Source organism: Tupaia chinensis, unplaced genomic scaffold, assembly GCF_000334495.1.
Source record: "Tupaia chinensis unplaced genomic scaffold, TupChi_1.0 Scaffold000541_1, whole genome shotgun sequence".
Classification (NCBI taxonomy): Eukaryota; Metazoa; Chordata; class Mammalia; order Scandentia; family Tupaiidae; genus Tupaia; species Tupaia belangeri.
Window position 1 is genome coordinate 1,965,874 of NW_006160054.1, and position 14,984 is coordinate 1,980,857.

Consider the following 14,984-nt stretch of genomic DNA (forward strand, 5'->3'; position numbering starts at 1 on the left):
GTTTTTTTTTTGTTTGTTTGTTTTTGTTTTGTTTTTTTTTTTTTGCTATAGCACACGTGTGCTCGCCAGAAAGACAGAGAGAGACAGAGAGACAGAAAGTGAGAAGTCACCCCCCCCAGGGGGGATGGCCACGCCGCAATCCCTTCTCCATTCTCCTCTTGAGATCTTGGGCACGCACGCACACACATCCGGCATAAGTTTAAGCCACCAGGTCCGGGACTCAAACCACGGTCAACTACATGGGAGTTCAGCAACATAGCCATTATGCTAACTGCTGGTCCCAATCATCTTGTTATTTTAACCAGTGTTCTCAGTCCATTTAAACATAAGGTAATAATAGACATATCAGATTTGTGTTCCATTTGTTCTGTCTGTTTTTCTCTCTAGCTTCTGTCACGTTGAATATTTTTTAGTATTCCATTTTATTTTTTAAAGTTCCTTATTAACTATAACTCTTATTTTATGTATTTAGTGGTTACTCCTAGGTTTACAATATGCACTTTTTTTTTTCTTTAAGAGAAATTTTTACTATAGAGCATTTGTGCTTGTTGGAGAGACAGAGAATTAGAAAGTGAGAAATCACCTCCCTAGGTGCTGGCCACACCACAGTCCCTTCTCTTCTGTTTCTCTTTCTCTTGGTGTGAGTTTTAAGCTACCAGGTCCGGAACTTGAACCGTGGTCATTGACTATGTGGGAGTCCAGCAGCCATAACCATTACACCATCTGCTGATCCCTACAATATGTGCTTCTAACTTATTACAGTCTCCCTACAAATCATATTATACCAGTGTTTAATGCAAGCTCCTCAAAAGAGGGTAATCCCCTTTTTGCTATTATGCATTTTACTTTCACATTTCATATCATCAGTTTAGTTCTATGAGTGGTTTAATCATAAAAACACATACAAACATGTTAATTTACATAATTATACTATAAGTAATTTTTAACCGAGAATGAATATTTTTATGTTTTTTTAAATACGTATACGAATATTAGCATTCTAGAACTTTCTTACATCTAGTCTGAAGACCATCCTTTGACTTTTTTTTGTAAGAACAGATTTACTGGCAACAAAATTTCTCAGGTGCTGTTTGTCTGAAAATATTTTTATTTTGCCTCTAGATTTTGTTTGGGTTTGGTTTTGCTTTCATTTTCTTTTTATCAGAGATGATATTTCATTGTCTTCTGACATGCATTTGTTCTGATGGTCTGTCCTGTGAATTCTTAAATCTTTCTATAACACCTCTCTATATAATGTGCCTTTTAACCTTGGGCCACTTTAAGATTGTTCTCCACATTATTGTGTTACCGCAGTTTGAGTCTGATGTACCTTTTAAGTGGTTTTGTGCTTTTTAGAGATGTAGGCTTATAGTTTTTATAATATTTGGAAAATTTTTTAGTTGTTTCTTCAAATAATTTGTGTATCCCATCCCCTTCTCTGAGTTTCCAGTTACATATCTGTGTGTCTACCATGTACTTCCCATTTGTCATTGATGTTCTGCTCATTTTGTTCAGCCTTTTTTTCTTTCTGCGTTCCAGTTAGTTTCTATTCCAAATTTGTCTTCACTTTCACTGACTTGTTTGGTAATGTCTAATATGCTTTTTAGCCTGTGTGGTGATTTTACTATTACAGATATTATATTTTTCTTTTCTGAAAAATGTGCATTGGTTATTTTTCATGACTTCCATTAGTCTTCAGTGCCACACATTTTTTTTCTTTCTTTTTTTTTTTTTTTAAGAGGTTTTTGCTATAGGGCACGTGTGCTCACCAGACAGACAGAGACAGAAAGCGAGAAATCACTCCCCAGGGGGGATGGCCACGCCACAATCCCTTCTCCTCCATTCTCCTCTTGGGATCTTGGGCACGCACGCACGCACACGCGCCTAGCGTGAGTTTTAAGCCACCGGGTCCAGGACGCGAACTGCGGTCAACTCCATGGGAGTCCAGTGACATAGCCATTACGCTAACTGCTGGGCCCTGTCACACATTTTTCTTTAAAGACTAGACTTAGCAGCAGTAGCACATACTGGAGGCCATTAAGTTGTAGGCCAACTATGCCTAACTGGGAAAGGAAACCCAGCCAGGCACAGTTGCTTATAGTCCCATCTACACAAAATGCCAAGACGAAAAGATCAAAATAAAGCAAGACTCTGTCTAAAAACAACCACCACAACAACAAAATATTGGTATATTATTGTTCTATTATTTCTGGGTTTAATTTTATTGATTTTTTTTTTTTATCCTGACAATGATAGGTCACATTTTCTTTTTCTTTCTTTCTTTTTTTTTCTTTTTTTTTTGTAGAGATTTTTGCAATGGGGCACATGTGCTCATCAGGAAGACAGAGAGAGACAGAAAGTGAGAAATCAACCCCCCCAACACAGGGGGGATGGCCACACGACAATCCCTTCTCCTCCATTCTCCTCTTGGGATCTTGGGCATGCACGCACACACGCCCGGCATAAGTTTAAGTCACCAGGTCTGTGACTTGAACCACAGTAGACTACATGGGAGTCCAGTGACATAGCCATCACACCAACTGCTGGTTCCAGTAGGTCACATTTTTTGACTGCTTCAAATATATAGTAATTTTTGGGTGGATGCTAGATAATATCAATGTGTCTTTGCTGAATGTGGCTATGTTGTTTTTTATTATTGAGTGTTAAGTTTCATTTTGCTAGACAGTTAATTTAATTACAGATCAACTCAACATCTTGAGGCTTTATAACAGCTTTGTTAGGTAGGTATAGGTACTATTACTCTAGGACTTTTTTTTTAATTGCTAGAGAGTGTGTGTGCTTGCCAGAATGAGAGAGAGAGAAAAAAGTGGCACTCTCAACTGGGCTTAGGTATGCCTCAGTCACCTTCTTCCATCTCATCTAATCAGGATTTGGGGTATACACACACATATACATGGCATGTTTTTTAAGCCTCTAGGGATTAGAGCCATGATTGTTCATGTGGAATCCAGCACTCTACATAGAGCAGTTAACTACTGTGCTATGGGCTGGCCTCCATTGCTTTAGGATTAGTTTAACCGTAAGTCTTGTATGTGGCCATTCTAAATTCTCCACTGAATATGATATGTTCCATAAGACTTTTCACTCTGATTGCATAGAACTCATATGTCTTTTACTCCTCCTTGGGCACCAGAGATAATATAGTTGAGGTCCCAGATAGTTGTTCTTTTCCAAGTTTTGAGGAGTCTCTTCCTACTTGTCTGTAGCTGACAAGGAAAGGAGCCCTTTACAGATTCCTGAAATTCTTTGTCTGTGTAGTTCGCCCGTCTCCAGTACACTGTAAAACAGATTCCTTAGCCAATTTGAACTCCATTCTGTGTTCTTATCTCACGGAATCCTTATCGTCTGTGCTTTTTTGTGGGTGCCACCTCCCGTAGAAGGTTCTGGTAAATATCGTCAGGCGGAAAGCCTAGTAATATTTAGAAATCATAAGATTTGTTCTCCTTTTCTCAGGGATCACAATTTTCTGTTGTCAGTTGTCCAATGTCTGAAGAGAGCCCTTCCATACTCGGCCCAGTTCTTTAGTTTATGATGGGAAAGCTAGTGCCGTTCCAGCTCTTCAACCATGGTCAGAAGCATGATTTCTAAAAACACACTTTTAAAGTTAATGACTTAAAAAGAAAACCCAAGGGAAAAAAAAAATCACATAACCAACATGCTGATTTTTTAATGAGTTTATAATTAAGCAAATAAATTGCGTGGTTTTGCAGATACATGTGTGTGTCATTGTCTGAAGAATGCTGGATGCAAAACAAAATCAGTTTATTGAGTTTCAATATCATACTCCAGCAATCCCCAGAGAGCTTGTAAAGGCATTTTTATTAGAGATTTTCAGGAAATATTCTTTTATAATTTTGTCCTGAAAATATGTTGAAATTCAGGGGAAAATATGGGATTATACTGACCATAGTACAAATCTAGGTCAAGAAGATCCTTCAAAATATTTAATAGACTTTAGGGTAATACAAAGAGATACTTTACCTTTTAGGTGTAATCATTAATTTTTGTATCATTTTAGCATTGCCTAATATATGCATGTATTTGCAAAACATTGGCAGTTTTCTGTCAAAATATTGCTTCAGGTTTAAAATTAAAACTAAAAATTAATATGTATTTTTTTCATAAATACTGAAATATGTATACTTAATATTTTAAACAACATGTGTTTTAGACTTTATATTGAACATTTGATATAAATAATATTTGATATAAACTAAGATGTATGGGGTAAATTTTTAATAATTTCATTAATACATTGCTTATAATAATAGGCATACTAACTTCCAAAAACCTCCAAATGGACCAGAAATACATTCAAAAGTAATTAATATATGGGACCAGCAGTTAGCGTAATGGCTATGTCGCTGGACTCCCTCGTAGTCAACTGTGCTTTGAGTCCCGGACCCAGTGACTTAAACTCACACCAGGCATATGTGCGTGCGTGCCCAAGATCCCGAGAGGAGAATGGAGGAGAAGGGATTGTGGCGTGGCCATCCTCCCTGGGGGGTGATTTCTCACTTTCTGTCTCTCTGTCTCTCTCTGTCTGTCTGACGAGTGCATGCGCCCTATAGCAAAAATCTCTCACACACACAAAAAAAGTAATTAATATAAAAAGAAATGCAAGGGCCTAATAATAGGCATACTAACCCCAAAACCCCTTAATGAACCAGAAATACACTAAAAAATAATTACTATAAAAAGAAATGCAAGGGCCCAAACAATTGGAAAATAATTCAACTTCAATAGTAATAAAATAACAAATGTTTTTGAAAATTAGTGTTGTTCTAACTTAACTTGTGATATATCTCCTCAATTATATGCTTTTGATAGTTTTTCTCATCTCATTTCCATAATTATCTAACCTTTTAACCTGGTATCTATCATACTTGACATTTTCTTTCATCCAGGACAACCAAGTCATCACAATATTATATCACTTTCACTTCACAATATATGTTGATTTTTTTTTTCCCCACAAGCTTAATTCAAGCTACCATTATTTCAGTTGCGGTTACTATCAATATAGTAGTATTATTGCCTGCCTTCCTTATATAAATTAATCCCACATCAATTTTTACATAATATTTTAAAAAATCTTTTAAAGTTTTGCTTTTTAAAAAATACTTATTTATTTATTTATTTGAGCAGCAAGAGAGAGAGAAATTGAGAAACCAAGCTGCCAGATCCAGTATTCAAACTGTGGTCAACCATGTGGGAGTCTAGCACCTTAGCCACCATACCACCTGCTGGCCCCTGCTTTTTTTTTTTTTTTTAAACCTCAAATACTGTATGTATAGCTTATAAGGCCTGACTATTTCTTACCTCTACAATCTCTTCTCTTCATGATTTGCTTCAGCACATTTGGCTTTGATTTTTTTTTTCAACTTGCCATGAGTATGTGCACTTGTGAGAGAGAGAAAGAGAGAGCTGGAGAGAGAGGGAAAGCACTCCCATGGAACATGGTCACTCCACAGTTCCTTCTCCTCCATTTCTCTCTCTTCTTTGGGGATTTTGGGCATGCACACACATTTCTGGGTCCAGGACTCAAAGTGCATGATCAACCTTCTGGGATCCTGCTGCCTTGACCACCAGGCTGTGGGCTGGCTCAGCATGTTTGACTTCATACGTTTGACTTTATGCACATTTGCATTCGGATTCTGGTAAAGCTGCACTAAGCTTGAAGACCTTCCAAGTGTAGTTCCCTCAATCTTGAAAGTTCTTTCTATACTTCTCTTATCTTCTCTAGCTAACTTCCTCTGTATATAACATCTCTTAGACAAACTTTTCTGGATTCCTCCCACACAAGCATATTGTAGTTAGTGACTTGTACAGCGTGTTTAATGTCCGGTTCTTCAGTTAGATTATCAATTCCAGTGAGTCCAAAGACATATCTACGTTGTTCATTTTGGAGGCTCCAGAACTTTGAGTGTTGCTTGAGGTATTGGTGACATTAGACAGGTAATTACTCAATCATGATTAAACATTACATAAGCAAAAGTTACTTTTCAGAAACTATTCAGAAATGGGCATTTTCAGTCCTTTTATGAGAGCATAAATTTTGCAATCTTTATAAAAATTAATCTGAAATACTTTTTTCAAAATCTTTAAATGTTCAATCTCTTGCCTCAGTAATATCCAATTCAAATATCCAAGTAATTGGCATTCAATATATTTATTTCAGTATTATTTATAATATAAAGAACTTGGAAAACTTCAGAAATCCAAGAACAATGAAGAACAGTGTAAATAATAATTAGCAAACATTGTTGGCTTAAATTATCAAAACATTTAAACAAATTTTAATATAAAAGCCTTCAGTGAATGTTAATATACTCATCATTTGGAAAGAGAATAATGTTTCAAAGAAGAGTCTAAAAGTTTAAATAAAACATAAAAGTCACTTGGAGAAAGGTCATCAGAAAGAATCTTAGAGTGGTCACTATGACATATCACTTCCATGTTATGAATCTCATTTAAATACTAGTAAGGGCCTAGTCCTATAGCATATCGATTAAGGGAACCAGATCCCACATGGCTACACATGGGTCAAATCCCAGCTCTGGTACTCACATGCCAGACCCATCTCCGTGTATGTCCAAAATATTAATAGGATAAAGAAAGAGAAGAGAATGGATTCCAGTATGACTAGGCCCAAACCCATTGGAGGGTGCTTTCTTCCTTTGTTTACTTTTCTCTGTCTTTCTTTCTGGTGAGCACATATACAATAAAAATAAAAATGGTAGCAGCTATCAGGTCAGAAAAGAAAAAGAAATGTATGTAAATTTAGTCTGTAAGATCTCATATAAACAATGGGTGTTTATGAATGAGAAGTAGCACTCATCTTTCATTCTTATTCACAGCAAATTATGAGATGGAGTTATTAAAAGGTCCCAAGTCTATTTTGAAATTTAGCATATTTTCTTTGAGCTGTTTTGTAATGCAGAAAACCATACCATTTGGGTCTATTCATTAACACACTGTCAGTGATCTTTTCATCTTACTTATTTCTGGAGGGGCATAGGAGATACAGAGCATGTATAAGATGTCACTCCAGCCTTTATAGTGTTTATGGGATATTTGATAGCTGAAAAAAATACACATAGTCATACTGTACTAATGTGTTAAAAATTTATTTGACTAAGCATGAATTATGGAATAGAGACATCAATCATCTAAAGAGGTTGGAGGAGAGCAAAGGTAAAGCAGAGAAAGCTTTAGGACCAAAGGAGAGCTCGTGGTTCGTGATGATCCTGGAAGTTCCTAAGAACAGATGCCTCATGTTTTACATCAGGGAATGCTGACTCATCAGTGTGAAAATGAATGAAATAAAAATTGCTCTTAACAAAATAACTTTAGGGGGATAGTGATTAGTGATGCTACTTGTTAATACTCATAACATTTTTGAACCTCTTTCTAGCTCTCCGAGATGCTGGCAAACAGTCTATTAATAGTGACTGGAAGATCGAACACTCTGGAGCATTTAACTTAGCTGGAACTACTGTCCATTATGTAAGACGAGGCCTCTGGGAGAAGATCTCTGCAAAAGGTCCTACGACAACACCTTTACACCTCCTGGTATGAGTGCACAAATCCATAACATTGCATAATCAACGTCCCATGGTAAACAGCATCCCACAGTGGCGTCTCCAATCTTTTTCCAATTTGAATTGTTAGATATACATTTAAAATTATTCAAGTGGTGGGATTTTTAATCTTTTAAGTCATGGTGTCTAAGTAGTTATTACAAGAGGAGCAAGATATTTTAGGGAATTCTGAGACTCAAAGTAGAGATAGCTTCCCAGGAAATAAGGCATACTGTTTTCCTAAGAGCATTTCGTAACCAGAATGTATGTCTATAGAGTGCTATACTATAGCAAATCATAGCATTTCATGCATCCATGAGAGGGTCATTGTCTGAATCTGTATAAAATGCTTTTGATGAAATGTTATTTGCCTGGGAAAGAGAATTTTGTAAATACATCTAACAGTGTTCCCAATTGTCCTGTTATATTTTCTCACCAGGCTAATGGATTTCTGTAAAGAAGTATAAAAATTTGAATATTTAAGAGGATACGTTTCTTTACCATATACTAAAAGACTAGGGTAGGAATCGGAAAAGAACTTTGAGGGAAAGTGGACGATGGGACAGACTCTGTCCAGGCTGGAGACAGGTCCACATGCCCTTTATGACCTTGATCATGGCAGTCAGTGCTGCTGGCATAGGACTCAGAGGACTGACGACACTGTGGGTGTGAGTTTTCCATCCTACTGGCAGCAAGAAGTCTACAATTCAGATACTTCAACACCTCCTTAAGTCCAGACATAAAATAATGCTAAAACATGATCAACTGACTGTTTATTTGGAGTGTGGTGTGCCACATCATTTAACATCTCCACACAATTTAAGTTAAATTTGTCTTCAATTGGAGACATCTGTGTTGCTAGTCGAGAAGCCAGAGGTTCACATCACATATTGGCCCATTTGCTTCTCTTACTTTAATGTGCCTGTAAATCACCTGAGGTTCTTGTTAAAATGCACATTCTGACTCTGGGGCTGGGTATGAGATCAGCATTGCTTCTTTTTCTTTGGTTTTTGCCATAGGGCACATGCACTCACTCGCTGGAGAGAGCCAGAGAGAAGGAAAGCGAGAAAGCACCCCCCAAGGGGATAGCCACACAGCAATCCCTTTTCCTCTTGGGATTTTGGGCATACATGCATGCACACCTGGCATGATTTTCAAAGCAAATGGTCCAGGGCTCGAACTACATTTGGCCATGTGGGGGTTCAGTGCTTTAACCACCATGTTGGCTGCCGGCCCCAAGATCTGCATTTCTAAGCAAGTGCCACAGGATACTGCTGTGGGTCCAATGAGCCACAATTTAAATGGCAAGGTTGATACGACTGAAACTGATATCCTTTACCAACAGAAATAAAGGGAGCCAGATGAGTGAGGTGTACACTTTGTTTCAAATCATCGCAGTCATAACTACCATTCAGCACTAAGAACCAGACGCTGCCCAGAAGTGCTATATGTTACAGCATTTCATCCTCACTATAATCCTGTGTAATGTGAATTCTTATCAGTCCATTTTACAGATGAATAAGAACTCAGTATCTGCACTATCCTAATATTTACCTGTGAATAAAGCAGATGTTACTTGCTCTTCTATGCTGCTTCTACAATATAAGGTTGAGATCCAAGTTCTTCATGCCAGCTGTCCTGGGTCATAAATATAACTGTACTTTGGTCATTCTTTTGTGTATCTCACCACAATTCTTCTGGATCCTAATACTTGATTTTAATTGGAAACTCTGCTCTCTGCTCTGTGCCACCTAGAAAGAAAAAAATGAATGACTAACCAAGATCATATGAGCAGTATCTTTCTCCTTCCATGACTGAGTTACAACATTATCAACAACATACTTTTAATGATCAGTGTGTAGAAAATGCCATCTTGCTGCTTGTCTTGTATTAGTATAGCCTGCGTTGCTTTTTATGGAACAAACCAAGGCTCTTTTACTGAGCTGCTAATTCAAAATCTAAAAGGAGTGTTTGTGTGTGAGACTTCGGCACTGGGCAGAGGGAGTTTCCTTCCTGCAGAATCTTTAATCTGACTGGTAATTACCAAGGTTTTTCCTGGAAGCATGAGACATAATTAAAGTCAGTGAACTATGTCTAAAAGAAGGCATCTATGTGACCTGGATTTATTCAGTAATCCAAGGGAAACTGCACTTCTAAGATATTTTTCTTTAATGACTATTGCAGACTGAAAGCCGGTACTGAATTTTGAAAGGCAATACCTTCTGCTGCCATGCTTCAATATGTGCCCCTCGACTGTAACATGGTCACACTTTCCTTTGTGCAAAGGATACTGCCAAGTTCAAACGGTTTAAGAAAGAGCTAATGGTTTTGTAGCCAGTGTCTGTGTTTTCAATGGCATTGGATATTCAAGGACAATCTAAGTTCTATCAATGAAAAAGCAGTTCATTAGAAAAAGGTGGATGCTTTTTCATGTAATTAATTAAGTTTTCTAACAGCTGTTATGTATATGTCCATCAATTTTAAAACGATGTAATAGTTTTAACAATAAGCAAGGTAAGTCGTTTTAAAAACTTATGTCAACTCTTTAAACTTATTAGGCTGAAAGTCACGTATTATTGGCAACATCAAATGAGACAGTAGAACCCCAGTAAGCACTGTGATGGATGTAGAATTAGTACCCAGTGTACTATGCACTTGTGAACTTAAAATTATTTTTATAATTGATATAGCTGTTTTATAAATTCAAGTCTCGAGTTCTCCAGTCCACCCATCAGACTATGAAAGATTTTCTAAAGGTTCAACAGAATGCCTACTATTAAAAAATCACGTGCTAATTTCAATTTTTTGTACCAAAATAAACCGTTACTTTAATTACGCTTTTCCATGAACATTTTGTAGTCCCCACATATATCTTAGTAGTTCTGTTGTTATACTGAACAAAACGTTGAGGCAAAGAAGTGCAGAGACTATAAATGTTCAGGTACTTAGCCTTGGGTTCATTTACAATTTTTACCATCAAGTGTTAACTTTGACAGCTAACATGACAACTGCCTTGACATGGGTTAGGTATTGACCAAGTTCCCCAATAACATAGTATAATTTTAAAATATAGGTATTTTTTTTTAATGCATCACATTGTCTTATTAGATTACTTCTATAGATCCTCAGGCCCATAAAAGTGATATATTTCATGGAGTTGTTTGATAAATTTTCTGAAATGGAAGCTTACACTTTCATGTTTTTTATAATGAAACATATATCGTCATTCATTCTTTCTTCTACTAAAAAATAATGTGTGTGTGTGTATATATGTATACTGGGCATGTATAAATATAATACATAGATAAATGTGTGTGCGTATATATATATATATATATATATATAGTGGGATTACATTGAGAAGAGTTTTTCTTTTTCAGCTTTGCCAGAGAGTGTGCACACTCATCAGGGGAAGAAGGAGAGAGAGTGAGAGTGAGAAATCTCCCCCTTCATCAGGGATGACCATGCCACTATCCCGTCTCCATTGCTCTTTTTAGGCTCTTGGGCACGGATGCTCCCTGTGTCTCTCTCAAGCCACTGGATCCAGGACTCAAACCAGGCAGTTGACTGAGTGGGTCCAGCTACTTTAACCCCCAAGCCGCTTGCTAGCCTGAAATTCCTATTCCGTAATTGGCTTAGAAATTCTCTGTTTCAATAGTATGCAGTGATCCTCAGGGTGTTCTATCTTCTTCCTAAGTCGATAAGTTGACTCAGGGACTTCCTATTTTTCCTTTTTATGTGAGTAGAAAGGCTACATTTGACTTCACGTTGTGGATCGTATCTTCACATTAGATAGGACACACATCCTTGCACTAATCTTCCCCACCCCCGCGTAAGTCACCTTAAACATGTGCCATGTTTTGGGAAACTCTCTAGTCTATCAGATCAAAAGGAGATGGTCTGGTATCCGGGACCCCATTCAAGCTTGCTTTTCTTCATATCCTTGTCTCAGAGGTAAGGGTGGAGTGCTAGTCTTTTAGAGTGACGATTTCAACATTTAAGAGTGAAGTCACGTCTTTCCTATGCACTGAAGACACATGCACACCATACAATACACTCTTTAAGATGTTGGTATTTTTAGTTTTATGCATCACATTGACTGTGCCCTAATTTGACCTATCTGCTTGATCATTTTTATATTCCGTAGGTGCTCCTGTTTCAAGATCAGAATTACGGTCTTCACTATGAATACACTATCCCCTCAGACCCTCTTCCAGAGAATCAGAGCTCCAAAGCACCTGAGCCTCTCTTCATGTGGACACACACAGGTTGGGAAGATTGTGATGCCACGTGCGGAGGAGGTAAAGGATTTTAAATATTGGTCTTTCCATAACAGCGCTTGTTTTCTGAGTAACCATTGATCCCTCATCTGAGATTTTAAAATACATAAAAGATTAGAAACTCAGAGTCTGTTTCTGACATGTTTGGTGGCCAAACACCTGAACTACTTTGGTGAAGTAGTAGTAACTGAAAAATGCGGTTTAGGGTTCAACAGGTGGCGTGGTGGTTAATGCACTGGACTCCCACGTGGCTGACTGCAATTTGAGTCCTGGACCTGAAGGCTTGAAAATCATGCCAGGTGCATGTGATTGCATGCCCAAAATCTAGAGGAGAATGGAGGAGAAGGTAGTATGGTGTGGACATCCCACCTGGGGAGTGATTTCTCACAGTCCTTCTCATAGTCCCTCTCTAGAGAGTGCATATGCCCTATTGCAAAAAAACCTAAAAGATAGAAAAATTTTTAAAAAGCTGTTTAGCATTGTTACATATCTCACTCAGTAGGATTACTTATTGCTTTGCACTACATAGATACTAATGCATTTGTTTACAGGGACTTTCCCAAATGCCATTATGGTGAAACGTAATATAGAATCTATGCACTGTATTACTTCTGTAAGCTGTGTGCTTTTAAGGATTTTATTTATTCATTTCATTAGAGAGAGAGAGAGCGTGCTAATGCCCCCAATAGTGTCTTGACACCACAGTGCACACCCACCTTCAGCAAACCTCACGACCTGGGTAAGCATATGCCCAGCATACTCAGGGAGGCCTGCAGGCACCACCATACCTGGCACCTTAAGCATCATGCAGCCTGTTTACCCTGCATTTTTTTTTTTTATTTACATCTATTTCTTCCATGAGTAAGAGAGACAGAAAGGAATAGATGGAGAGATAGATGCCCCCAAAAGATCTTGACATATGCTCCACCATCAACTTCAGCCAGCCCCAGATCATGGGCATGCATGTATCTAGTGTACTCAAGGAGTGTGTGTGGATGCAAACCCAGAACCTTCCCATGTGCATCAACCTTGTGGAGAATTGTGCTTTAATACTGTGGCACTTTCCGACCCATAATGTGCATTTTGTAGAATAGAAGAGAGAAATGAGTGATGCAAAGGAGAGAACAAAAGTTGCTGGAGTGAAAGGATAGAGAGAGATGGAGGGATCACTTAGAGAGTGAGAACGAAGGGAATAGGTGTATGTATTTTGATGGTGGCATCCCCCTCACTGGTCCACGTGAAGTTACAGGTCATGAATTTGTATGATGCAAGTCTTCATGGTGGTATGTCACCCTCCAGCTGTGTATAGCACGCAGGCTCACTTGTGGAGTAAGTCTAGGAACTTCCAGGTAAGTGTGATAAAGTAAGAGAGGAATAAATGATTGGCCTGAGGTTGTATGTAAGGACTCGAAATGGTGAAATGGTGGCCCGAGGAACTTGTATAATGACGTAAAAATGATACGGGGCTCGATAGACAAGTTGAAGTAAAGGTTGCAGGATTAAGGGATTACATTGGGTTGCCTGAAAAGTCAGGATGTATTTTTTCAGTTTTTTATGCAAAAATGAGTCATGACTGTTTTGATGACCTAGTATATTCTGGTAAGATTAAAGAATTGTTACAATCCGTGTGCTAAAGGGAAATAATTGTTACACATTGGCTAAAGAGCCAGACATAGAGGTGATAATTGAAAATAGAGCTGAGAGTATAGAATGGTGAAAGTTAACAGGATCAGGAGAGTTCAGTGCCTTAAGAAAATTAAAGTGAAGGTGATTGGAAAGAAAAAGGAAACCTGTAATTAAGAGGACTCGGTGTTGGGAAAATCATTCAAATAAATACTGTACTTCTAAGCACTGTGCCAGGGGCAGTGTTAGCCACAATAGCAAGTCAGGAGCTAGTATCATAGGATGAAGGGAGTGAATGGTCTAGTGGTCGGGGTTTGACCACATAAAGGGTGATGTATTGCATAGTCTGATCAAACACTGGAGATTTGGGAAGAAGAAAGAAGAGTCGGGCAGTGGCCGTAGGAGCATAGACACTCTTTTAGACCTAAAGGTACTGACATTGTCAACTGAAAGCAAGAAAGTGTCCTCAGGAGCAAGCAAGAGGATCCCCAAAACATTCAAAGGTGCAGAGGCTGGGGAGGAGTAGCCTTAACCAGAGTGCTCAAATAGTTGGGATTTTCACCTGACTCCTGGAGCTCCCGGTCCTCCTGGGCCACCAGAGAGAAGGCAGGGAGAGAATACACAGGATACACTTTGCCCCTGATGATATAGGATAATTACACAAAAAGATTTCAATCTCTCCCTCTCTCAATGTAAAAATATATCATTAGGGACCAGCAGATGGCACTATGGTTACGTCGCTGGACTCCCACGTAGTCTACTACGGTTCTGGTCCCAGACCTGGTGGCTTAAAACTCACATTGAGTGCGTGTGTGTGTGTCCAGAATCCTGAAATGAGAATGGAGGAGAAGCGATTGTGGCATGGTCATCCCCTCTGGGGGGCGGGGGGGGGGGGGAGTTCTTGCTTTCTGTCTCTCTCTCTCTCTTCCTCTCACTCTCTCAGAAAGAATGTGTGTGTGTGTGTGTGTGTGTGTGTGTGTATAGATAGATAGGTAGATTAATATCATTAGTCATCCTTGCCACAAGGAAATTTTCAGTGGCCATGTTTCTCCCTGGACTCACAATAGCCAGGCAATTTGAGCGACTCAGTCCTTCTGTCCTCTCCTGCTGGTCTCCGTGCCCACTTAGACTTCCATACTTCTGCTCTGCCGTTATTCACTGATGCCAGAGCCCAGCCTCACTGAAGGGCCTCTGCTTTACACCCTATACGCAAAAGGAAACAAAAATATAAAAAGAAACAAACATATCTGAGGTGCAAATATGCAATTATACTTCTCTTTTTGATGTAGCCCAGTCGGTGTCAGTCCACGTCGACAGTCCCACTGTCCAGCCCCCATCTCTGGTGGTGGGTTATGGGGAGTAAAGTGAAGGAGAGGTGAATGGTTCCCCTTTTAGTACCAAAAAGCACTCATAAAATGCCTGCCCAGTGCATTTTATTATCTCCCCTTTTTGTTTGTCCTTCTCTGGCACTCTGGAT

General features: G+C 38.7%; 1 protein-coding gene across 1 annotated transcript in view; it reads left to right on the forward strand.

The window, feature by feature from the left end:
• ADAMTS19 (ADAM metallopeptidase with thrombospondin type 1 motif 19) overlaps positions 1 to 14,984 on the forward strand; it is a 287,126-nt gene that overhangs the window by 222,757 nt on the left and 49,385 nt on the right. Inside the window, 2 exon segments of the mRNA XM_027775296.1 lie at positions 7,439 to 7,596; positions 11,752 to 11,905. Of these exon segments, the coding sequence (XP_027631097.1) occupies positions 7,439 to 7,596; positions 11,752 to 11,905 (312 nt within the window).